Source organism: Nelumbo nucifera, chromosome 2, assembly GCF_055504915.1.
Source record: "Nelumbo nucifera cultivar China Antique chromosome 2, China Antique-T2T, whole genome shotgun sequence".
Taxonomy (NCBI): Eukaryota; Viridiplantae; Streptophyta; class Magnoliopsida; order Proteales; family Nelumbonaceae; genus Nelumbo; species Nelumbo nucifera.
Genome location: NC_142650.1, coordinates 23,460,061 through 23,484,325, shown reverse-complemented (window position 1 = coordinate 23,484,325; position 24,265 = coordinate 23,460,061). Strand labels below are relative to the sequence as shown.

Sequence of the window (24,265 nt, the reverse complement as noted above, 5' to 3'; positions counted from 1 at the left end):
GATGACATGACACTAAGTCAAATGTTAAATCCATTGCAACATCACAATTCACAAATGATACATTAAATTTTGTGGTATAAAACCATAAATAGTCGGATTTAATGTGTGTCCTATGAGGATCTGAACCCTTATGCAACTATGCAAGGTTCAATGTATCATTTACTAATTTGTGTATTTAAAGTTTAAGTTGACAGGAACATTTATTTTTTATTTGCTTTTCAGATTTGACCTCTCACAGGTTATTTGTTGGAAAAGTACGAATAGGCCCATTGCAGATTTCTGAATTTCACTACAGACCTATAAAAATTCAAAATGTCAAATATCTCCACTCTATACACCAATTTCCGCCCATGAATTGGCATCAATTCCGAGCTGACACCTACCCCAATTGTACTTTGGGCCTAAAAAGTCTGACCCTGTGCTAAACCGTCATTCTCCCTAAATTCTAACACTCAAAACAATGGGATTCCCCTTTCTCAACTACCACTATTTGCCCTATAAGTGACCCTAAAAACAATATGTGATGTTCGTTTATTCTAACATATGATATCTAAAAGTGCAATAATTACATTAAGAGGTATATTGGTGTTGGTGAGCTTTTCTTTTCCCTAAACTTTGAATGCAAAGAATGCTGTTCTGAATTCTAAATTCTAAAATTTCTTGAATGTCCATTTTAACCCCATACATGAGATTGTTTGCTTGTCTGTGTAATTTAATAAAAAATAATATTGAAATTATCAAAATGATTAACAATTAATTAATAAAAATTAATAATTATAAATAAATAACTTTTGTTAATTAATAATTAATTGTAATCATTACTATTATTTAAGAATTAATCATAATTATTAGTTAATATAATAGTTAATAATTAATTAACAACTAATAATTAATAAATATTTAACATTTAATTAAAATTTAATCTATAATTAATAATAATTACTATAACAATAATAATATTTAATAATTAATTATTTTTTTTGTAATTCAATAAATAAATAATATTAAAAATGTTATAATGATTAATAATTAATTAATTATCATAATTAGTATTTAATAGTTAATTCATAATTGTTAATTATTAAATAATACTAATTAATGTAATAGTTAATAACTCTTAACAACTAATAATTAATATTTTATATATAAATAAAATTTAAGTTATAACTAATAATAATTATTATAATAATAAATTAATAATGAATAACTAATAATTATTATTTAAATATTAATTATAAATTGTTAGTAATTAATTATAACAATTCTTATTAATTAATAATTAATAACGGTTACTATAACAATACTTAATATTTTATTATTAATACTAATTATTTTAATAATTAGTTAAAAATTAATAATTATTATTTAATAAGTAATAACAATAATAGTAATAAATGATTAATGATTATAATAATAATTATTAATTATTAGTACTTTTAGTTATTATTATTATTACTATTACTAATTAATAATAATTAGTATTATTAGGCCTATAAACGGTATTCGAAAATTTGAATTCGAATCTGAGATTCAGTTTAATCAAATCGAATTCGAATCGAATATTCTGTCGAATTCGGATATACACTGATCCAATCTGATAAATATCCAAACCGATTATATATATTATATAATATATATATTATCTTATATTATTATATATATTATATTATATAAAAGTTAAAAAAAATGAAAAATAACATTAGTTCGAACTCTTTCATTTTACCTCTCAAAAGAAAATAAAAGTCGAAAACCAAAATCGAACATTACATTCGAAGTTTCGAACTCTTTCATTTTACCTCTCGAAACCCTAGAAAACCCTAACCCTTCGTCCGTCACTCCCTTTGCCGTCGCTGGTTGTCGCTCGAGAAACCACCATCGGTCCATCACCAATCACCCCCTCATCATCCAACCAACCACTAGCCATTCATCGGAGTTTGGACGCCATCGTTGCTCATCTCGTGTCTCGTCTTTCCTCTTAGGCTCTTACCTCTATCTCTCTTCTCTCAGTCTTTGACTCACCGCCCAAGTAACCACCATCACCGACGACATCGCCAATGATAGTGGTCGAGCACCGGTCACCGGCCATAGCTCAAGATCAACATCGTCTCTTTCGCCCAATCACTTGTTTGTCGCTACTCAAGCTCAAGCAACCCTTAGGCCTCAACCGTCCAGTATCACCGGCTTTGTACTGCAACCCACGACTGCTGATGGGAACCCATGCTTGTCGCCGTCCCCTCCCTCTTTTCTCAAGGTGATTACAGTCTTACAGGTGGGAACCCATCGCATTCGGTTGAAATCGAATTGAACAGAATATTCGATTCAATAATCAAAATCAAATTCGAATTGATGTATTTGATATCCATCGGATATCGAATTGAATTCAAATACCAATAGCTATAATCGGTTTCAAATTCGAATCTAGCCTAATTCGGTTTAAATTTGATCCGTTTACAGGCCTATTCATATTGCATATGAGGTCGTTGAGTTATAAGGAGGGAGAAGTGTTTTGTGTTTTGGAGTATCATTAGAAAACAAAAAAAGAATACAAGATTCTACTTTAATTGATAAGAGATAAGAGGAAACGAACAACCACTTTCCTCTTAAAGTTGCAAGATTCCTCTTAACAGGTAAGAGTTTAGAGGAAAAAAACTGGCCCACTCACAAGACCATATTTTTTTTGTACTTAACACAATACACTAACTTTTCAACATATGTGGTAATAGCAGGATTTGAATTCGCGTCTCTGTTGGGACTTCCCATCTAACATGCCAATCGTGCCACCACTGAGTAACTCAGCCTCTTGCAAATATGTTATTAGGAATATCTCTATATTGGTATGTTTTTATTCATGGGGAGATATTGCAATTTGCACATCTACAGGTAGTTGTGAGGATGATGTGAGTATGGTATTGTGAGGACCGGATCCGAGTTCCCTAAAAAACCAAAACATATCGATGGATTCCATCACGTTGCTATCTGTATTTTGAACTTTGCTCCGAATAGAATTGAACTTGAAAGAAGGCAAATTTAGGGAGATTAGAATTTGAACTTGGCAATGGGAAAGCATATACATTGTCAATGGGGTTCTCAACTTGAATTGAGCTAACTTGAACCCACATTTGAGTGCAGAACTGCCAATGTCACCTACTGGTTATCACTTTTTATGATAACAATTTATGGGTTTTTAACTTTTTGGTATCATAATTAAATCCAAATGTTATTTTTATATGATATATTTCGGTAAAAATTATGGTTTATCCCATCTCACAAACTTTTATTTGTTTCTTTTTTTTATTTTATTTTGCAAAACCATCACCTGTCACTTAATGAGGTGGGGGAATAAAAAATTTGTACTATTTTCTATTTTCATACAAAAATTGTGTACTTGAAGGAATATAATCACATTCTATAGATTTGATAGATGGTAGGAAGTTACAACCCTGAACCCAACTCGGTCATGATCAGGATGGATTAGGGTTGAGAACATCGGGTAGAAGACTGGGTTTGGTTAGGATTAGCCAATTAGGGTTAAGGTTTTGACATACCGGGTTGGGTTGGGATGGACCTCAATCCAAAGCAACTTGGCCCAAGCCCCAAGTTGCACTCCCAGTTGATGATACACTAGGAAACTATCATACCTATTATAGCATTAATTACTATCTACCATATAGAGACTATCATACCTAAACGGTCATACCTATTATCTACTTAAGAGACAGACCATCATACATAAAACAACCAAAACATTTTACATCTTCTACTTTCTAGGGTAAACGGTAAACCATTTTACATCTTCGCCATTGACTTGCTTCTCCAACTCCACCAATGTCGTAGTGGTTTTGCTCAATTTCACTAGCCTCTCCACCTCCACCAATGTTGCAAGTCTTAGATCGGATTGACATTGACTACAAGTTTGGTGTTGCAAAGGTCTCCTCCCGAATTGACCACAAGTTTAATCGGTGTTTGCTAAACATGCTTTTGTTCACTGGTATATTGGTGAAGGTATGAAGCCAGTCTCTACCATAATCACTGGTGCCATCACCGGTTCCTCTCTCTATAACATGTAAGTTTATTCCCTTGCTTTCCCTTCTTTTTTTCTAGAAATTCATTGCGTTGTCTTACTTTTTCTTTCTTCATTCTCTCCAAACTAGAGAGAGAGAGATTTATTGTAAAAAAAAAACACAAAAAATTAAGTAAAAAAGGTGAACAAACTCTCAACTTGCGATGGTTCTATTGTCAATTGAGAAGAAAACAAAGTGAGAATAAAATCTCCTAACTGTTCTAATAATTATACATTATAAATATAAAAAGCCAAAAAAAATCAAAGAATCCAAGCAGACAACCATTCGGTTTGGGGAATTTCAAAAACCAGTGGAACCGGTTATCGTGAGCACCCATACGGTACACCCAATCCCAACGAAATATATAACGGTAACATATCAGGCAGTTAAAACTTAAAAACGTAAAACATTCCTGTGAGATTGCCACTGACCACGCAGAACAGAAAAACCAAAAAAGCATAATATCTAAATACTAATGCAAGGTGCAAACATGAGATGGGGAATTCTATTAGTCCAGAAAAAGAGGTGTCCAACTAAAACAGAACCAGCACTAACATGAGAAGCATTCCTTGCATAAAACTATAGCAAAGTGTGCAATGAACCAACCCCGCAGAAGGAAAATACATTCTCCAATCAGGCAACATCAAAGCAGCACTAACCAATCAATCAACCCACAAACAAGGGAAGGGCCACCACCGAAGAGGAGCCAAGGCAAGACCAATAACAACCTAACTTCACCTAGCAACACCTCCACTTATGATTCTTTTACTCCCCATAGTTTTTCTATACTATAATTCTTGAAGAAGCCCGCTCCCGTTTCTTCACAAGCTTCACAAAGAACTAACAAGCCAAAATAGAAAAACCTGGAAAACCAGTGAAAATCAAGTAAGCAAATTAGAACCGATACAACAACAATAGGTTTGCGTTTTCCAAACAATATTATTAAAAAAAAAAAAGCAAAACTAATCTCTCTCCACCGTATCCTACCGCTAATTTGAACAAAGAACTGCCACCTGTCAAGCTGCAATCCTCCTCTCAATTCAACCGCAGCATGAGCAGGTGTTTGTTATATAACTGCATGATTCAAGAAGAGCGTATGCTGTTCCAACCAATGCAAACATAAATTAAGTACATCACTATTACTAAGAAGCACAATCAAACTATCAATAGATAATATCAATTATAAGTCTGACTTATCATATACAGCAGCAGCATAAATTAACTAACCCTTTTATTGTGGATAAACAGAAGGTTAGCAGCATGTGCATGAGGAGAGTGAGAGACTGAGTAGAAAAAAATTCTGTAGAACCCAACCACCACACCTCCAGTGCCTCACCATTGTTTGGAGTATCGCTACTAATAATAATAACCATCCAAGGTTCAAAATACCACAATGTATCGGTGCATATCAACCAACATATCAGCTTTTCAACCCACCGATACTCTAAATACCAACAGTTCATTGGTTTTATGTGTTTTATATGTTTTATATGTTATTATGATATGACATCTGCATTGACAAAAATATCAGGCAATTTTTCAAAAGAAAGAAGAATTTTGACTGTTTGAAACCACACAAAATTTGTATATCAAGAGTATTGATACTTTGAACTTTGCCCCCATCATAGATAAGGAATACTAACCATTATCCAAACCCCCCAAGTGTAATAGAGAGAAACTTTACTCTGATCTTTGACCATCACTATGTGAATCATAATCCATGCTGTCATCCTTTTATGGGTAAATTATAAATTTGTATCTTATCCAAAAAGATCGACCTTTTTTTTATCAGTGAAAAAGATATCCACCTTCACCACAGAAGCACCCATTAAATTAGCCAGCACCTTCACATCAGATCATTCATAAGATACATCATATAGGATTAAAGATTGCTCACTATTTGTCCCCATTATTTTTTTACTCATATAGTTACTGCCAAAATGAAACTTAAAACTTAGATTAAACATTCCAAAGTACAAAAAGAATCCACTTAAGTTAAAACCAGGAAATTACCTAGCATATCTTGGACACGTCTCTCCCCAAAGTGCTCCAAAACAAAAGCTGGAATCACAAAGGGCCAGGAAGAACTGCAACATCATCAAGGATGTAAATAAGAACATTAGTACATGACAGCAGCCAAACTATGCAACTAGTTTAAACCAACAGGATCACTGACCTTTAGCAGCTTATTCAAATAAACTCAATCTTATGTATATACTTCACTGGCCAAAGTTCATCTCTGAGTATCTAGAAATATGCAACAAAAGCTAGTTAGACATTTAGTAATAATAATAATAACAGTAATAATGATGATGAGGAGAAGGATAACTTCAGCAGCTAAGAATAGGCATTAAAAGACATCTGCTTAGAACAAAAAAAATTAACTTGCCTGCGAGGCTTATTTTGTCGTTGCCCAAACTCATCATTTACAAGCTCTGAAATGAATTAAAATACAAGTTAGGCTTTAATGGTATGCCCAGAAAAATAAAACGCAGCTATTAACTAAATGGTACATGTACAAAACTCAGACCATAATAAAAAACATCACGTCCAAAGTAAAAAACAGCAAGCAACCAACTAGAACCACTGTGAAGTAGTAGTTCAATGTTTCATAATCAATAATAAGAATATTAAATGTCCTACCAGGTCTTTGTGGAGGCTTCCACGCATTATTAGCTTTGCTTGTATTAGTTTCTCTGCTGCAAAGAAATTGTCAATGAGATCCTTTATCAAAAAATTTTAGAGCCATATCCATAACTCCAAGTCCCAAACCTCAACCCACAGAACATATAAACCCAAGTCCAAAATAAATTCTGGATATATATATATATATATATATATATCTATACACCCAGAATAATTAAACTCAATATACTGCAACTAAAAGCCAATCATCAGCAAAATATTACTGAAAAAAAAACTCAAGATATTACTGAACAAGTAAAAAAGAAAGTCTATACATGGATGCTAACAAGTCTAGCTGGCTTGGCTTTTTAGTGAGCTTAAGCTCATGCAATCGGATACTAAACTGAATCTTCAGCTTCACAGAAGAAGCCCAAGCATCGATCTAGAATCATTTAAGCCAAATGACCCTAAACCGAGCTTTGGTGTTATCTAGTATATACACTGGAATATATTGTATGTTGTAAACATACTGGTTGATAGTCTAAAAAAGGAAAAAAGGAATTTTCCTTTTAATGAATTTTTTCTTTTACTTGTATAAAAACATACTGGTTAATAGTATATATAAATCACATGATATAATGACATGTTACCACTATTTTCTTTTCATTTAAGATAATTTCGTTCCCAACATTTGGGCTTGAATAAGCCTAACACACTAAAAAATTATTGAATAAAAAAAGCCAGAACAGGCTTGAAACTGTCTTGGATAATCATAAAAACTCTCATCATAAAAGAGATGAAAATATAGCTGAAATACTTCAGCATCAAAAAATTTCAATCCGTTTTATGTTGAAACAAATGGTGACTTGAGGTTCTATTTCACATTAAAGATTTTATTAACAGGCTTGAAGGGTTTGCAGGATCTGTGAACAATGCATTTTTGCTGTCTACAAGATTCAGAACCCATAATTCCATAAACATTTTATACAATTTAGTGTATAAAAACAGCTGTTTTTCAATATGCAAATTAGGAAAATCTAAATCTTAATTGAGATATTTTCCCATGTTTATTATCAGTATTCTTCAGATGATCATGGGATTCTTTGCAGATGACTTACTGGTTAACCATAGAATTTTCTTATATTTCACTCACTAATTAATGACTACCTCCTTAAATGTTTTTTGCCTTTTCAGTTTCCATCCATCTTTTAGCAAAATGAGACGCAACAATTAGAACCAATAGTACACAGCATAAATCATGTTTCCAAGAATAATGAAACAGGGCAAGAAACCATTTAAAAAAAAAAACTCTCTAAATTAAAAGTAGTGACAAGTCACTAACCCGGACCCACTCAAGGAAGATGTCTGTCCTGATGGACGAGCATAATAACCACCATCAACAGCAATGTAGGGAGAGCAATATGTAGCCCCTAGAGCCCCTGCAGCACCCGCCAAGACTGGTACCCTGGACATCAGAGAAGTTGGAATCAAGAATCATCTTTGCATACAAGTACATGATGGAATAGTATCAATGATAAATAAAACTAATCAAAAGAAAGCAAATTAAAAACAGAGCAATGCAACCAACATTGCATGGAGCAACCAACAATCACAATGAGCTCAATTGCTCAAATTTTTCCTACAAATTTGTCTATGGTTACAAAGCTATCAGCCTGTTGATAGGTACTACCTTATCGCCTATACAGATTGTACTCTATCTTTTCTTTATTTTAATGAAAATTTTCTTTTACTTATCACAAACAAAGCTAATAGCCTGTTGATGATGACCAGTTAACTGACAGATGAGTTTACCAATAAGAAGAGAGAGAGAGAGAGAGAGAAATTTATCCTAAAAAAACTCTTGGAACAACAATAGTCAACAATCATGAAGAGCTCAAACTTCCCTTGAAATTTTCTGTGGTTAGAGAGATACGTACCAGTTAAAGTTGACCATATAGCTCACTAATGACATTACCAATAAGAAGGAAATAGCAAGAACAAAGGCCAAGATATTTTCGAGAGAAACCAATAATAAGGTTAACAAGAAGGGTGGAAGGGATGAAAATGAACCCGGCAGTTCAGACCCCAGCCAGCAATAACTAGATCCCTAAACTCCAAGGACCACAAAAAGTACCCTCTTATCAAAGACAAGCCATTGGAGGAACAAGGAAAGAAAAACCAAAACAACACATAATTAAAATAAAATAAGATGTACAGATATAAAGGCAAGGCATGGCACTAGAACAGTGGGAAGGGATCAAATATTTTGGGCTGTATTGTAATTTTTATTTTGTTCTCTGGGGGAGAGTTAAGTTTTTTTTACCTCTTTCTGCAGTGCTGTAATTATTTCTCTAATTACTTAATGTGAATTTGTTATTGATCAAAAAAAAGGCAAGGTACTAGAACATCATACCCACCAGAACTACACCCAAAAGAATCAAGTAGATGACTAGATGTGATGTACACAGACCCCATCATTAGCTCCAAGCAGCTTAACTGTTGTTGTTGGCTTGTTGCTAAGAACAATGTTTGCCATTTATACCAGTTCCTGCACTTATTTATTATAGGGTTTTTAGCATATAAGGGCAACTTTTGGGGTTTAATATCAATAAAAGTAATATATTTAAAAAATTTTCAAAAATAGGTTTAACTTTTTAAAAATAATATCAATAAAGGGCAAAATTACTGTTCATCTTCTTCTTCTTGCCATTTGTTCACCAGAACCGCCATCCGCTGCCGCCCGCCTCCGCACACCTCCGCCTCTGGCAACGTCGCCGGAGGTGGGTGGAGGAAGAGGTGGTGGCGGCGGCGCTGGTGGTCATTCCTCTGCCCGCCACCGCCGCCACCTGTCTCCATCCATCTCCGGCAACGTTGCCAGAGGCGGAGACAGGTGGCGGCGTTGGACAGAGAAACCACCAGAGCCGCCGCCACCACCTCTGCCTCCGGCAACGTTGCCAGAGGCGGAGGCAGAGGTGGGTGGAGGCGGCAGCGGATGGCGGCTCTGGTGAACAAATGGCAAGAAGAAGAAGATGAACAGTGTTTTTGCCCTTTATTGATATCATTTTTAAAAAGTTAACCTATTTTTGAAATTTTTTAAATATATTATTTTTATTGATATTAAACCCCAAAAGTTGCCCTTATATGCTATTACCCCTTTATTATATAGTAAATCACAAACCATAACTTGTGACTGTCCTTTTTTTTCTGAAGAAGGACTTGTGACTGTCAATAACCTCCAGATTCGAATTAAGATTTGTCTTGAACCTTAGTCTTTGTAGAATTGTACTACAACATCTTATTAGCTTATAAATAGGGTTATTATAATAGAAAACTGATAAGTAATGATTTGTGTCCTTCAAAAATAAAATAAGTTATGATTTAGTGAAATCTGTAACAGAGCTTCATTTATGTTCTCTCTTGTCATTATGCCACTAATACAATACTCCAATTTTTATAAAAGAAAGTATCCTATTATTGTTATTTCAGTGTTACTTGATCTGGTCCCAGCCTCCATACACCATTGACCATTCCTAGGCTTAATCACCCATACCTATCACCTCAATAGGTCAAACTGCCCCTCAAGTCCCCTTTGTGGTTGTATTCCCATTCCCCATTCCTAACTATAAAATCTGTTCCACAAATCACTTGTCCCCACTTATCCACTATCATCAAGTTTTAAGCAATTCTGGTTTACACCTTCCATTTTACAACTTGAGTCCCTGCAATTATTGTTATTCTTTTATATCTGTGACAAAGAAAAGCTACAACTGCCTCCATAGGTAGAATATAAGCACCCCATAGCCAATAAGTAAAGCTCCATTACCATTTAGGGGAAAGGTCCTTAACATGGCTACTTACATTAAAAGAATGATGTTTCACCAAAGGAGATTTATCAATTAACATATTGAACAGAGCAAGATCATCATGTAATAAAACCATGGAATCATTGTCCTAGAGCACAAATGAATCTCAAGGGACCAAAAACAAAATGTAAATAAGAAATTATATGAGAACATAGCATACCATGTCATCTCTGAATTTCCAAAACCAAGCTGTGGCTGTGCAACATATCCTGGAAGTGCCATACCAACAGCAGGAACTCCAAGACCACCAGGATGCTGTCCCCCAAATTGCATGACTGCATATCCATATATTAATGTTGTGAACCAAGAGTTAATGTCTTTACCAAACTTACAGAATAAAGTGATTATGACAATGATGGAAATGATCATAGAAACCGGAAAAGCTCTAATTTTTATGACAACACTAAATCAAAGCTGCCTTACAGAATCAACAACATGATAGAAAAGGTAGGAAAATGTTGTCATTAGCCACCCAGTATCACATAGACACTCCAAAGCAGGCAATGAATCTATTCAACTTGATACAAGACAACCACCCAAATTATTTTTTATAAGCAATAATAATCATTTTTATTAAAGATAAGGCCAAGCTCCAAATTATACAGTGTTATCATACAAGAAACAACAACAACAAAAAAAAAAGAAACAGAAACAGCATAAAGCTGACAACTTCTCTCTCCTATTTTAAAATAATTGCTTTACAAACCATCACCGAATCACCCTGGTCCAGACTCTCCCCAACACCCAGCCTCAACCAGGTATTTTGACAGAGATATGGAGTCAGTCACTAGCTCATTTTAAGAAGCAGAAGGTTCCAAAGTTGATCAGTAGCGAATCTTGAATATTAAAAAATATAAGAAATGCCATAAATATTATTTACAACCCATTTGGCTCACAGGAATAGGGGTCCAGAATCAAAATCGGAATGGACCAACCATTTGGTTGGGCAGAATCAGAATCTCATTCCAATTCCTGGTGGAATGGAATCCATTTGAGGGAATGGCCATTCTCTCCCCCTCCCTTGGTAACAAGATCCCATTCCAGCTGATTTCAATTCTGATTCTAATTCCTGTCTGAACCAAACAGGCCATGGGAATAGACCATTCCAATTTCAATTCGAACTGCTAACCAAACGGATCCTTACTTCTTAGTGTATTTTATGGTTAACTTTTATTTAGGTCGATCCTCAAAGAAAGATCAACCTAATACTAAAAGCTAAATAGGGGCAGGTGTTAGGTATACAAACAAGTGTGATGCATTACCTGGTAAAAGTGCTGGAGTGGCAGGAAAGCTTTGATCACCATGAGCAACACCTACGGTCCCTGTAGCTCCAATAACCTGAGCCCCACTGTACAGAAAAGAGCCCCTTCCACTACCTTGAACACTGCCTTTCCCTTTTCCGACCAATGCAGTCTTGGCTTTACTTGATCCTGGCGGAGATTCTGTTTCTCCAGGTTCCGGTGAATTCCTTGATGGAGCCTTTGGTGGGGAAGAAGCTTGAGATCCACTACCTGGATGCTGACCAAGATGCTGAGTAGAAGCTCGTAAAGAAGGTTGAACTGGGATTTGGACAGGCCTTGGCTGAATAGAAGATATCTGTGGCTGTGGAGAAACTCTGTTTACTTGGTTAAAAGATGGGGCAGGCTGATAATTAAGTTGTCCAGATACAGTTAAACCTCTTCCCTGACCCCTGGACTGAGGAGGTTGTGTTGAATTAACTGGTGAAGGCCCGGATGAATTTATCTGCAGATTGGTTAATTTCCCAGAAACAGACCGCATGGGCTCATCAATATAAGGTTGATCCTGACCAATGGGATCGGAAATAGTCTTTCCTCGAAGCATGGCACTGGAATGTGGCATTGAAAAATTCTCCTCCATCAGTACAGAAGGTGTAAGGTTCCTATTGACTTTTCCTGATTGTGGATCCCTTTTTTGTGTCACAGAGATGTCTTGATTGGAAGAGCCAGAAGGATAAAATGGAGGAGAAGCAGAATTCAAACTTGATGCAAACGCATTCTTCCTGGGAGGAGCTGGGTCAGTTTGTACATTCAATGCCTGTGTAGATACCTTCCCTGAACTAGTAGTCGAGGGGGGTTCAGAGGATTTTACGGATCTGAAAGAAAATGTTGAATGCGATCTAAATAAATAAACCACAGATGACAAAAGAAAAACAAAGCAATTAATAATTGCTGTAAGACTCAAAGTTCACTCACTGCTTGTTTTGAGTTGGTGGGGTCTCAGTACCGTTCTTTGCAGTAGGCTCATACCTTCTAGGCCCTCTACCTCTTACACTCTTAGCAGTACGGTTGTGATTGTTATTGTTCTCATAAGCTCTTGATCTGTTTCCTCTTGTATACCCACGGTCCATACCTCGGTTCTTGCCACGACCTCGATAATAACCTTTAGAAGTCCTCCTCCTTTCCTGAGAATACATACAAAAAAAGACCAGGTATTTGTTTCAGCAAGTCTTTTTAGATCCATTACAATGGCCAGTGGTTCTATAGATCTTATTTATAGCACCATTTTATAAGAACTTGCTGTAAAATACTTAAGCCAGAATATCAATAATTTGGTGCAAATAATTCAGAAGTTGCTTAAAATTTTTGTTCATTAAAATGTGAAAGATGGGCCAATGTCATTGAAAATTGATGTGTTTTCCCACCACCAGTAAAAGACAAGTAATCTTTTATTTTATTTAATTTTTTCAGGTGGGGGTGGGGGGTGGGGGAATCAGTCATCATGCACCCAAGGACCAATTAAACAGTCACCTCTTCATAGTGAGTTTCCTGCAAAGTCATCTCTTCAAACTTATCATGTCCCCACTTCCTATCATCCTTCGATTCCCATAACTTCCGCCCACCAGGAGTTCGTCTGCATTGCATACAACAAAAGGCTGTTAAAGCAATTCATTCTACACAAACATTAAGTCCAAAATTGGACAAAGCTGATGAGAATATCAGAAAATATCAAGCGTGGTATATTTCTAAACCAAAGCAGTATAAAGGAAAGAAATCTAATAATAAGATCTTAAATCATAACTGTGTAGACACGAGTATTACCATCTCAATACAGATGCAGGGTGACAGAAACACCAAGCACCCAAAATTTAGAAAGTAAATGAAGACATCAATGATATCTGGCTAGCAATGCATGCCTAGGTACCAGTACTAGACATGGAGCATAACCAATATGATGCTGGATACTGCAGGGACACTTCCAGATATACTCTAATAGCATTAACACTTCTGAAGTATGTAATGTTGTATTTTTATTGGTTATGTAAAGTTGTATGTTTTAACAAATCATACTATAAAAATCTGTATATACTAGAAATTTAATCAAATTTGGCAAAACATAAGTGACACTTATTATAAGCATATTATATAAAGACACATCCCTATAGCATGTCTTTAATAAATGAGAATCGTATCCCCATTTCCCATATTTGTGTCTATGTCGGTATCCGTATCTGGCATCATAGAGAGCTACATGCAGAAATGGCATGGATACACACAAAAAAAAATGAACTTTTTTATGAAAATATTTAGGTACATATGCATGTGTTTGTACCTAGAAGCAGATGCAATAGGTAATAAAATGAAAATATTTAGGTACATATACATGCTTTTTGTACCTAGAAGCTTACCTCTCCCCTTGCTCTCTTGCAATTGTATCTTTTATCTAAATTTTTAATAAATAGATTCTGTTGTTGATCAAATTAAAAATGAGGAAAACTGAACTAAGATGGTTTTAGCAAATGCAGAAGAGGCCATCTACAGCACCAGTAAGAAGTGATCTATTACAAGTTGAAGGGGCTAGAAGAGCCAGGGGCAGGCCAAAAAGGAAATGGATTAAAATAGTAAGAAATTGTTTAAAGGTCCATAATTTAACAATGGATACGGTACTGAACAGAAATGAATGGTACAACAGGATTCTTGTAGCCAATCCAATATGTTTGGGACAAGGCTTAGATGATAATAATGATTATGTGCACACATCCAAGAATTTTGCATGTTATCAAATTTAAAAGAATAAATATGTGGGTCCTGCATAAGATTTTTCTTTATGTATATTTCAGAAGTAAATAAAGATAAGATGCATCCAACGGTGTTCAACCTTATGTCTAGCAAATGGCATAGCATGTATCATGGTGACTCCAATACACCAGAAGCAATTATGTGAAGTTTTTTGGAGAAAAGCCCAACTTCATCTAACAGATAACAGTTTTCCCATGAAAAATTCCCCCTTCATTTTCCATTAAATTATGAAACACACAAACTCCATCTTATGCACTTCTCCAGGCAGCAAGGCACAGATCTTGGAATGGCATTTGGTACACCAACTTTCTGACAGAATATTTCTTTAACTGATTACTGATGTAGGATCAATCATTTTTAAGCTAAGTTTGAAATTATTTTATAGCTCAAGAATCAATTAATTAATAGTGCGTAGAAGCTCTATTGGGTAACTGTCACTGTTGTTCACATTCGTAGACTCATAGTAGACTGTGTAACATGAAAACATAAATTACCAGCTAACAAAATCTTTCCTATTAAAGGTAAAATGGAAAATGCATGGTTAACCAGTTCGCACTATTTAGTAGCTGAATAAGTTGAAGCTAATATTTCTGAAGTTTGCTCTTTGCTGTAGATTTTTATATTCATGATTTTCATAGTGTTATTTTCCTACTTAGCCTTTTAATTTTAGGCACTTCTAATGACATTAGAATTGTTTTAGTCTAAAAGACCTATGTATTTAAGTAGGAAACAGAAGCACCATTTGGCAGTGGCAAGAAGTAAGATACTCAAGCTAGTACTTGACAACATGCTTCTAGTTTTTCGGAATGGAAAGTCAACCATCGATTAACAAATGGTTAACCAGTAACAAGCGTAGAAGAAAGTAGAACATCAAAACTTAGAGAAGAAAATATGAGAATATTATTCTATAATTCCAAAAAAAAAGGTCATGATCTTTGGATGCAACGCAAAATCATAGCTAACAGAGAACAACCCCTTGGCTAAAGATTGTGGTTAGCACTTCAAATTTTAGATTAACATTTTTATGTTCAACAACAAAGAAGACTTTCGTCCATATTCTTGAACGTAGTAAATTTTAAGTTTCAAAAAACAAAACAAAACAAAAGTTCTTTGAGGAAAACAGGCAATTATCCCATGTTGTTCTCGGGTCTTGGGAAGGGTGGACTATTTAAGGAGGAAAATGTCAGAAGCTAACAAACACAATCAATCAGGACTACAGGAGGCCAATATAAACTCTGGCAGCAAGCATGCAAAATTGCGCATTCGAACGTTTTGGACCCTTTATTTTCTTCCTCTGTTACCCACAATATAATTTTGCCCATGTTAACTTAAAGCTGTTGCTTAAATTAAAACTATAGGATAGTCCCTACTCCCTAGAACTGAAAAAAGCAACGACCTTTATTGTTTGCGATGCAGTTCCAGAACATAAAGACCGTACCTGTGTCGACCACCCCCATTGTCTCTAAACCGGTCATCGTGCATGTAAAAAGCACCAGCTGTCGGCACGGCAAATGGCTCATTCTCCTTCTTCTCCTCTTCCGGCTGATTCTTACCACGAAAACCCGAAGGTTCTCCGCCTGATCTCCGCCCCTCGACACCAGAGTCCGGCACCGCTTCCGGACCCTCAACTTCACCGGCACCATGCCCCTCTTCACTATGTCTCTCTTCATACTCTTCTTCTTCTTCTTCTACTTCTTCAACTTCTTCTTCATCCTCCTCCTCTTCCATCTCTTCCTCTATCTCTGATTCTTCATCATCATACGCCGGTGCTCCACCTTGACCATCCGATTCACCATCCGAATCAACTACGACTCTGCGATCGACCCTCCGAGGCTTCTCCCTATCTTCCCCCTCTCCTTCCTCATCATCACTTGCTTCCCTCCTCCGCATCGCCAAAGGCATCGACTCCTCTGGATCACTCTCATACTCAGCTTCTTCCTCTTCTCCACCTGATACCGCCATCTTTTCTTCAAAACCCTTCCCAAATCCGACAAAGAAATCCAAACAGCGAAAAAAATCAAAACTTCCTGTAAAACCTCGCAACCTTATCAACAATTTCACATGGAAAACACCAAATCGAAGCCCTAGAGCCTTAGCTTTTCCAGAAAGAGAACCAATCAGATTACAATTTACAAACGATTTAGGGCTTTCAATTGCGATCTAGGGTTTCTGCTCATAAAACCCTTTCAGCCAGAGAAAGTTGGCAAGAACAAGATCTCCCCTTTCCGCTTTATTTCTCTCTTTGGTCGTCTAACGGAGAAGTAGTTGCCATTCGACTTGGAGAGTTGAAGTCAGTCGAATCTCTCCTGGATGACGCAAATTTTGGATAAATATCTACACTATTACCATTAGGGGTAGTTGAAGAAATTAAGAAAATATTGAGAGGGTAAAATTATAAACAAAAATGGAAAATCTTTCGTTTGTTCCCGAATCGTTAACTGCCACGTATATTCTTCAAATCTATGGTGTGTTTTCGGTTAGAACACTGACGTAAATAGTATGAGATGAAATCAGCCCCACGATATTGCCCCCCACAACGTCCCATAGCACACTCCCACTGTATATTGAGAACATCTCCCGATGATGACTTCATCGTTTCTAGTATATCATCGAGAGATATTCCTAATATACGGCGGGAATATACTGTGGGATGTTGTGGGGGGTAATCTTGTGGGGGTTGATTTAAACTCAAATAGTATGTATGATACTAACAAGCGAGATGATGATCTCAACCGTTCAATTGATGAGCTTCAAAGTCTATAGGAACAATCTCTTATGATTTTCTGGTCCCACAATGCATTAGGACTATGAATGCATGCAGAGCATTAGAGGAGTCGTGATCTCCTGCCAACAAAACACCTTCCAACCCCTTATTTAACTTGATCTCACTATGAGACTGAGGCCCATCATGTAATAGATGTATGGTGTCAAATTGTGTTGATAGTTTGTTGAAAATGTATTTTGTTGGTAGGTGATCCAAACTTTATATAATTTTTATTTTTCCGCAATGGGTATTTGTCCTTATGTGGCAGTTTTTTGTTTGAAGGGCTGATTTTGAGGAATTGAGATATGCTCCTCACAGCCACATCTGTATTGGGAATATCTCCCATCAATAATAACGAGTTTACATCTCCGCCTCACAAGGGGCCACCCTACAATGCCCCACAGCACATCCCTATCGTGTTTTGAGAATATCTCCTTATGATAGTACCAATCCCGATGATATCATCAACGGGAGATGTTCCTGATACACGACGGGGATGTGCTGTGGGGCATTGTGGGATTGCCCCTTGTGGGGCGGAGATGTGATCTCAATAATAACATAACAAGAAATGTTTTGATGTACAATTGAAATATACTACGAGGTTGGTGTGAGGAGTAAATCTAGACTCCACCTACATATTGTTAAAAAGCATACAAACTTTTATATATTAAGCATTATATTTAATAATATTTTGAATTTTATGTGAATGATAATTGATGGTTTATATATTTTTTACATGTTTTAATTAAATAATTAAACCTTTTTTATATTTATTCATGTTATTTTACTTTTTTATATTGCTTGTATATAGTAAGAAATAATATGAAATTAGATGTAAGTTATAAATCCAATCCACCCTATCCTTAAATGGGGGAGAATATGATCGGAGAGAATTTTGTATTTTTATGTATGGGGAGGATTTTGGATTTTCAAAATCCAACCCAAGAATAGGTATAAATTAAAATCAACACGGTCTAGATTCTAAATTTTACAAAATCCTCCCCAAATATGCCCCATTACCATCTGCATCAACTCCTTGTTTGCCAAGATGTGATGTATTCCACAGCTCACAGCTCGTTGTTTGCAAGTGTAAAAAAAGTGTGATGGGATTCCAGCTCAAAGCGTAAAAATATGAGAAATGCCAATAAATAACGATCATACATCTCTTGGATTTCCATGGAGAGACGTGCCCGGTCTTAATATAGTGTATTCATTTTTTTTTTCTTTTTATGGCATCAATGTTTTCTTTATTTTGTAGGGCTACAACTTGGATGGGCACATGAAACCTATCCAAACTTGTGCACAGGCTGGGCATCAGATTTTGGGCTTCGAGTTGGATTGAACTAAAAAATTCGGGTCTGACTTAAATTTAGATTAAGTTTGGCCACTTGGGTCAAAGTCTCGACTAGCCCAGATCACTCGGACCCATCTAAACAAATACATACATATTGTGCATTTTTAATTTCATACGTATTATGCATTTTATTTATATAAAACATGTTTTTCTAATTATATGTATAGATAGAATATGTATATGTGTATCTAACTGTCTATAAATAGCATTTTTATATTTCTTTCAGACCATCTTATATATACTAACAGGATTCGGGTGCTCTCTTCGTGCAAAAATAGAATTTACTCATACGAGTAGATTCCCATGTAAGAACAACCCATTTCCTATAGTAAATTCCCATGTATAAATTTTACCATTTTAGTTGTTTCCCTAGATCAGTGGCACAGGGAGATGGAAAGAGTTGGGGAGGAAATTATTTTTTTTTAGAATGGTTGTCTTTATGCGAAGCCAAAGGATATCAGCATTATATAGTAATAAAGATGAACCATACCTAGGATTGCAACTGAGGTATTCAATTTCAATTTGAAGATTTTCATTGCAGTGGATGATCCTTTCAAAGCTTAATGGATGCTCAACCCGAACCTGCTCAAGTTGCATCTCTACTCCCATATTGTAATGGCATTGATTTATCATTGTACTTAAATATAGTGGTTTTTTTGACAAATTATAGTGTTTTAAAACTCGACCCCGAAAGTTAGAAATGCTTATCTGTTTGGATCAATGGCTCAATGGTCAATTGTATTGGAACATTGATCGAGTTAAAACTTTTTTTAAGTTTAAATTTGCGCCCAACGGATTGGCCTCTCAAAAGCGCCCTACACAATGGAAGCCCGCCAAGTGTCCTCCCACATGCATTCCCCCTCAACGCATGTGGAGCTAAATCGCCCAAGACCAAAATCTCTCCACCGTTCCTCATACTCTTTCATCTCTGGCGTCGACGACAGTTCCGATAGATACACCAAGGTATGAACATGTCTCTCTCATCTCATCTCTCTTCCACATCCTTTATTTTTTAATTTATTTATTTTTTCAATACAAAACACAAAAGAAAGGAATCCATGGGCTTGAGGATGATAGATTAAGGGGCAAGCTCCAGACGATTCCGATATGAAGTAGATAAACAACAGGGGGGAGGATTCCGCGTCCGAACTAAGAGATCGGCAGGATGATGGACTTTTTTATATGATTCTCGTCGGAATATGAGAAATATATGGTTTCAGGTGACGATTATTACCGTCCGTCCAAAGAACAATAATTAAGAACAGGGGATTTTGCATATGCTTAAGGGAAAAGCCCAAAGATGTTGAATGAAGGAAGAAAAGTAGTGAGAAAAGAGATAAAATATGTTAGATAGTTGTATGCCCTTAGCTCCAAGCAAAATGATGTACCTTATGACATCTATTGTAAATGAATAAAGTACATATTTGATTAATGTTATTATGATGTGTTTCTGTGTAATACCTTTAAACTGGACACATATGAAACTCATGTTAGCTTAGAATATTCACAGTCGTTGGATAGATCTTGGGAGATTTATCCTGTAAAGGCTAACACTGATGTGCCGCCAAGTTGGTTGGGGTGGCTTGTCTCAACTGATAGGGTGAGACTTGAGGTACATGCAGTGTGAGTTTTCTTGAAACCCTGAACCGGACCAGAATTCCAGTATTGCCCTGGACCTTGGTGATTAGTGGGCAAAACTGAAATGTTACACCTGATCCCTACACTCGATTATGATACTGCATTAGGTGTCGGATTGAACTGTCTTTGATATACCAATCAGTGAGATCCTTAGAGGGGGTCAAAACCTGGTATGTTGGGACAGTCTGAGAATTCATCTAAGTGGGTGATCATAGTGACAAGATCAACCCCTTTGTCGGACAAAGGTAATGATCGGGGATGCACTTTCTCTGATGGAAACCAAAGCTGTCGACAACTGATTTCAATCGTTGAAATTTGTTTTGCAAAAATATATTCATATAAAGTTACATATATATTACGGTTTCAAAATATTTGCAAAATGTTTTAATTCCCAGGATCCATGTGAGTAGAGAGTGCAACACTGTTCCTTGTCGTCGAGGGAGAGGTCTTCTCTTGTCGGGCAGTGTTTGATCATTATGGGCTGAGAGGTTAAGTGTAAAACCATTGAGAGTAATACATGATGAACTAATATTGCATCTGCCCATAGTCATTGAGTTTTTATAAGGTGGCTTGGCCTAGGGACTACTTAGTGTAAGTGTTGGGCCCATTAAGAGCCCATGGAGATGGGCTCAGGGGTTCACTGTCCATAACAGTGAATTCGTCTAGGCCTTGTAACAGAGGCTAAGCTGAACCCATGTGGCTAATGTGTAGATCAATGTTTGGGTTCCACACCATACAAGGAAACCTAACTGGGCAGCAGTCTGGAAGGTTAATGAGCACATGGACTTAATGGGCGTAAAGCCCAAATCGAACTAGTCTAATTTGATTAGTTAAAGGGGCGGATCTAGGATTTGGATCAGCAGATAGGATAGGGATATCCACTTAGAGAGTCCATATCCAAATACATATTTGAATTTGGAAACTCCTAATAAGATTAGGAGGGCTGATATAATCTACATATAAGATAAGGGCTTATCCTTATTTCTTAAAGAGAGTCCAAATTCAAATAAGGATTTGAATCAGGAAACTCCTAATGAGATTAGGAGTTGATCTCTTTAAGGCTATAAAAGGAGGAGGGGGCGGACCATTTAACACAACTGATCTTAGATCACAGAAAGAGAGAAGACAACTACAGTAAAACTGCGCCATCTTCTGCTCTTGCGCCCTTCTCCTGCTGCCGCCATTGCCAGTTCGTTCTCCACTGTAGGAGCGATCAAGAAGGGTTTTTGATATCAGTTTTTGGAGAAAAAATTATTTGAAGTCGTGCTCACACACCCTCCATCGAATTCTTGCTGAAGGATTTGGTTATTGTGAAGAACCTGTTGATTCTGCTCCACCCTATACTGTGTCATATTCAGTGAGAGCAGTTTTTGGAGTTTTCCTTGGGTGTGAACACCTTCATTGGGAGATTATTTATTCGTATCAGGTACATCCCTCTCCTACCTTTTGGTTTCAGATCTAGTTCGGTTTAAATTCAAGATTGATACTTGAAAATGCAGATTTTCTAAAACAGGGAATGCGATTTCCACATGAGAGAGATAAAATTTTGAAATTTCGCCCAATCTACCTATAGGATTCGGCCATCCATACGATGGATCTCTAATCCATTCAGAAAAGGGAAGAAAAGTAGTGAAAAAAAGAGAGAAAATGAAAAAAATTAAAAAACGGTGAGATATCCATTGGAATCGAGTGAGGATGGGGGAGAGATGTCACTGGGAGCTCTTTGTTCTCGTCGCTGCATTGAGTAAAGAAATGGAAAAAAAATTAACGGTGTTGTTTTGGGTGGATTTTGTGGGGGAGGAGGGAAGAGATGAGAATGATAGGGTTGGATGAGAGAGGAGAGAAATATTGAAGAGAAGAATGAGAAAGGGAAGGGTTCAGGGTGATCCCGCCGCTGGGTCGAGTTGCAGCGGTGGTGCCGTGAGTTCGAAGAAAAATAAGAAAGGAGAGAGAAGGAAATTATGCTAAAGAGGGAGAAAGTGAGAGAGAAGAGAGGTCGGAGAGGAAACCGTTTGCCCCGAAATGGTCGTCGGCGCCAGAGATGAGAGAGTAAGCGGAAATGGGGAGAGAGTTTGGTTTTGGGCGATTTACCTCCGCACGCGCTGAGGGGGATGCCTGTGGGAGGACACTTGATGGGCTTCCATGGTGTGGGGCATTTTGGGGGCGCCAGGGCGTGGGGAGCATATTTGAACTCACTTTTTTTCCTTTTCGTTTGATAATAAATATAACAGCCCAGAGGTTGACCTAAACCATGATTATGGCTGGGGTTGTTATCCAACCAACCGTGTAAAGAACAAGTAGAAAGCACTTCCTCGATAAATTATGTCATTAATAATTTGCAATGCTTTTGGCATTAAAGGGATGGGAATTTATTTATAGAAGTTTTTTGTGTGGGAACACCAACAAGTGCCTGTTTGGAAGGGCTTTCGGCATTCCAAGCTGAATCCCACACGAGAATGCCAAAAGCTGTGTTTGGTGAAAATTAAGAAAGCTGATCTCTGTGTTCTCAATGCAAAAAATACGGCTGAAATAAGAAGCTTCTTCAGAACACGGGTGCTCAACCACCACGGCTGAATCACTGCACGTCACCTCCAACACAGAAGCCCTCCCAAACAGGCTCCCAGCGTTTTCAATGTTTGTAGACATGTTTGTGAAGAGAAAATACAATTAAAACTTCATTCATGGAAAGCAAAATTGCTCTCCCTAACCATCCCAGAAGAAAAAAAAGATCCGTGCATGGGAAAAGTTGTTTTGCCCAAAGAAAGGGGGGCCTTGGTTTCTGAAGAGGGAGAGAAGTAATCTTGGCCTTGTATGGTAAACAAGTATGGAAGCTCATGACAAAACCTGAAGAATCATTTCAAATAGTAGATAAAGAAGCGATAATCTAACAGTTTCAGTGCATTGCATACGATTATGGGTTGATTTGCTCCATGAAAATTCCCACCTCAATTATTCTACCACAATCGGTTCTGCCCAAAGGCCTCTAGAGCTTTGCAAAAAGGGGCTTACTTAGGCAGTGCAACTTGGATGGGCCCAACCTGATTTGGGCTGGGCCTGTAATATTGACTATTCCCCCTTTGCTGAGTTGAGCTTGGGCTGAGCCTAGAGTATCCAGACCTCATCCCAACCCCTATATGGATTGGATCTGCTAGTGAAGGAGTCAATTAGTTTGTTTCGTCTTTTCATCTTGTTTGTTGATAAGAACTGAAGCAAAGTAACATTTGCACTCGTATGCATTTTTACTACTGCAAATGAAATTGCACTGAAACAAAGTAACTAAAGAAATCAAATCCAATCAGTTTCCTGACTCAAATTTGTGTTGTTCTCTTTGTTTGGTCTTGTGGGTTCAAGAAAAAAATTATAAAAAATGAATAACAAGAGAGAGATGCCTATTTATATAGTTCAAGAAGAAAAAGGTGCACAAGGGAACAAGAAATGTTACCAAACAGACTATGCTTAGCATATAGTACAAGAAGCAATGGGCCAGATTAATCCGGTCCTACTTGGCCATTGGTAATCCATCATTTATATAATTGTTGCAACGTATTTATATAATTGTTGAATACATTTGTGCAACATGAATATTTTTGTTTTGATTTATTTTTGAAATCACCACATCAAGGAAAAAAACGTTATTGAGCTGTGTTTTTGTTTTCAAAGTCAGGAAGCAAGCTACTTTGTTTCAAAAAAAAAAAAGATCCATGTTTTTTAAAACAAAATCAATTTTTGTATTAAGGATATCATACTAAACCAGAAACAATCTGATGAAAACATGTTTATTAAACCAGAAATTAATTCAAGAACATTTTTTTGTTTTCAGTTTTGAAAACAAAGAACACATGCAACAAAGATCATGTTTTCTGTATTTTTATCTTAAGAACCAGTTTATATTTTATTTTTTATAACTCACAACCAGAAAAAAA

At 36.5% G+C, this 24,265-nt stretch overlaps 1 protein-coding gene across 5 annotated transcripts; it reads right to left on the bottom strand.

Annotated features, from left to right (window-relative positions):
* Window positions 1–4,544: 4,544 nt before the first annotated feature.
* On the bottom strand, window positions 4,545–16,924 carry LOC104595242 (protein MLN51 homolog). Of its 5 annotated transcripts, none has more exons than XM_010255882.3 (12): window positions 16,025–16,924; window positions 13,318–13,420; window positions 12,763–12,971; window positions 11,812–12,662; window positions 10,710–10,824; window positions 8,029–8,151; window positions 6,705–6,760; window positions 6,451–6,496; window positions 6,238–6,308; window positions 6,075–6,148; window positions 5,049–5,160; window positions 4,545–4,924 (listed from the first exon to the last, which is right to left on the bottom strand). In XM_010255882.3, exons 1-9 carry the CDS (start codon window positions 16,546–16,548, stop codon window positions 6,281–6,283), a joined length of 2,055 nt encoding a protein of 684 aa, XP_010254184.1. In that variant the 5' UTR covers window positions 16,549–16,924; the 3' UTR covers window positions 4,545–4,924; window positions 5,049–5,160; window positions 6,075–6,148; window positions 6,238–6,280. The 5 variants fall into 5 exon arrangements, with proteins under 5 accessions (XP_010254184.1, XP_088754144.1, XP_010254186.1 ...); XM_088898018.1 differs by having other exon boundaries at window positions 5,049–5,135; XM_010255884.3 differs by having other exon boundaries at window positions 6,705–6,757.
* Between the last annotated feature and the right edge of the window lie 7,341 nt (window positions 16,925–24,265).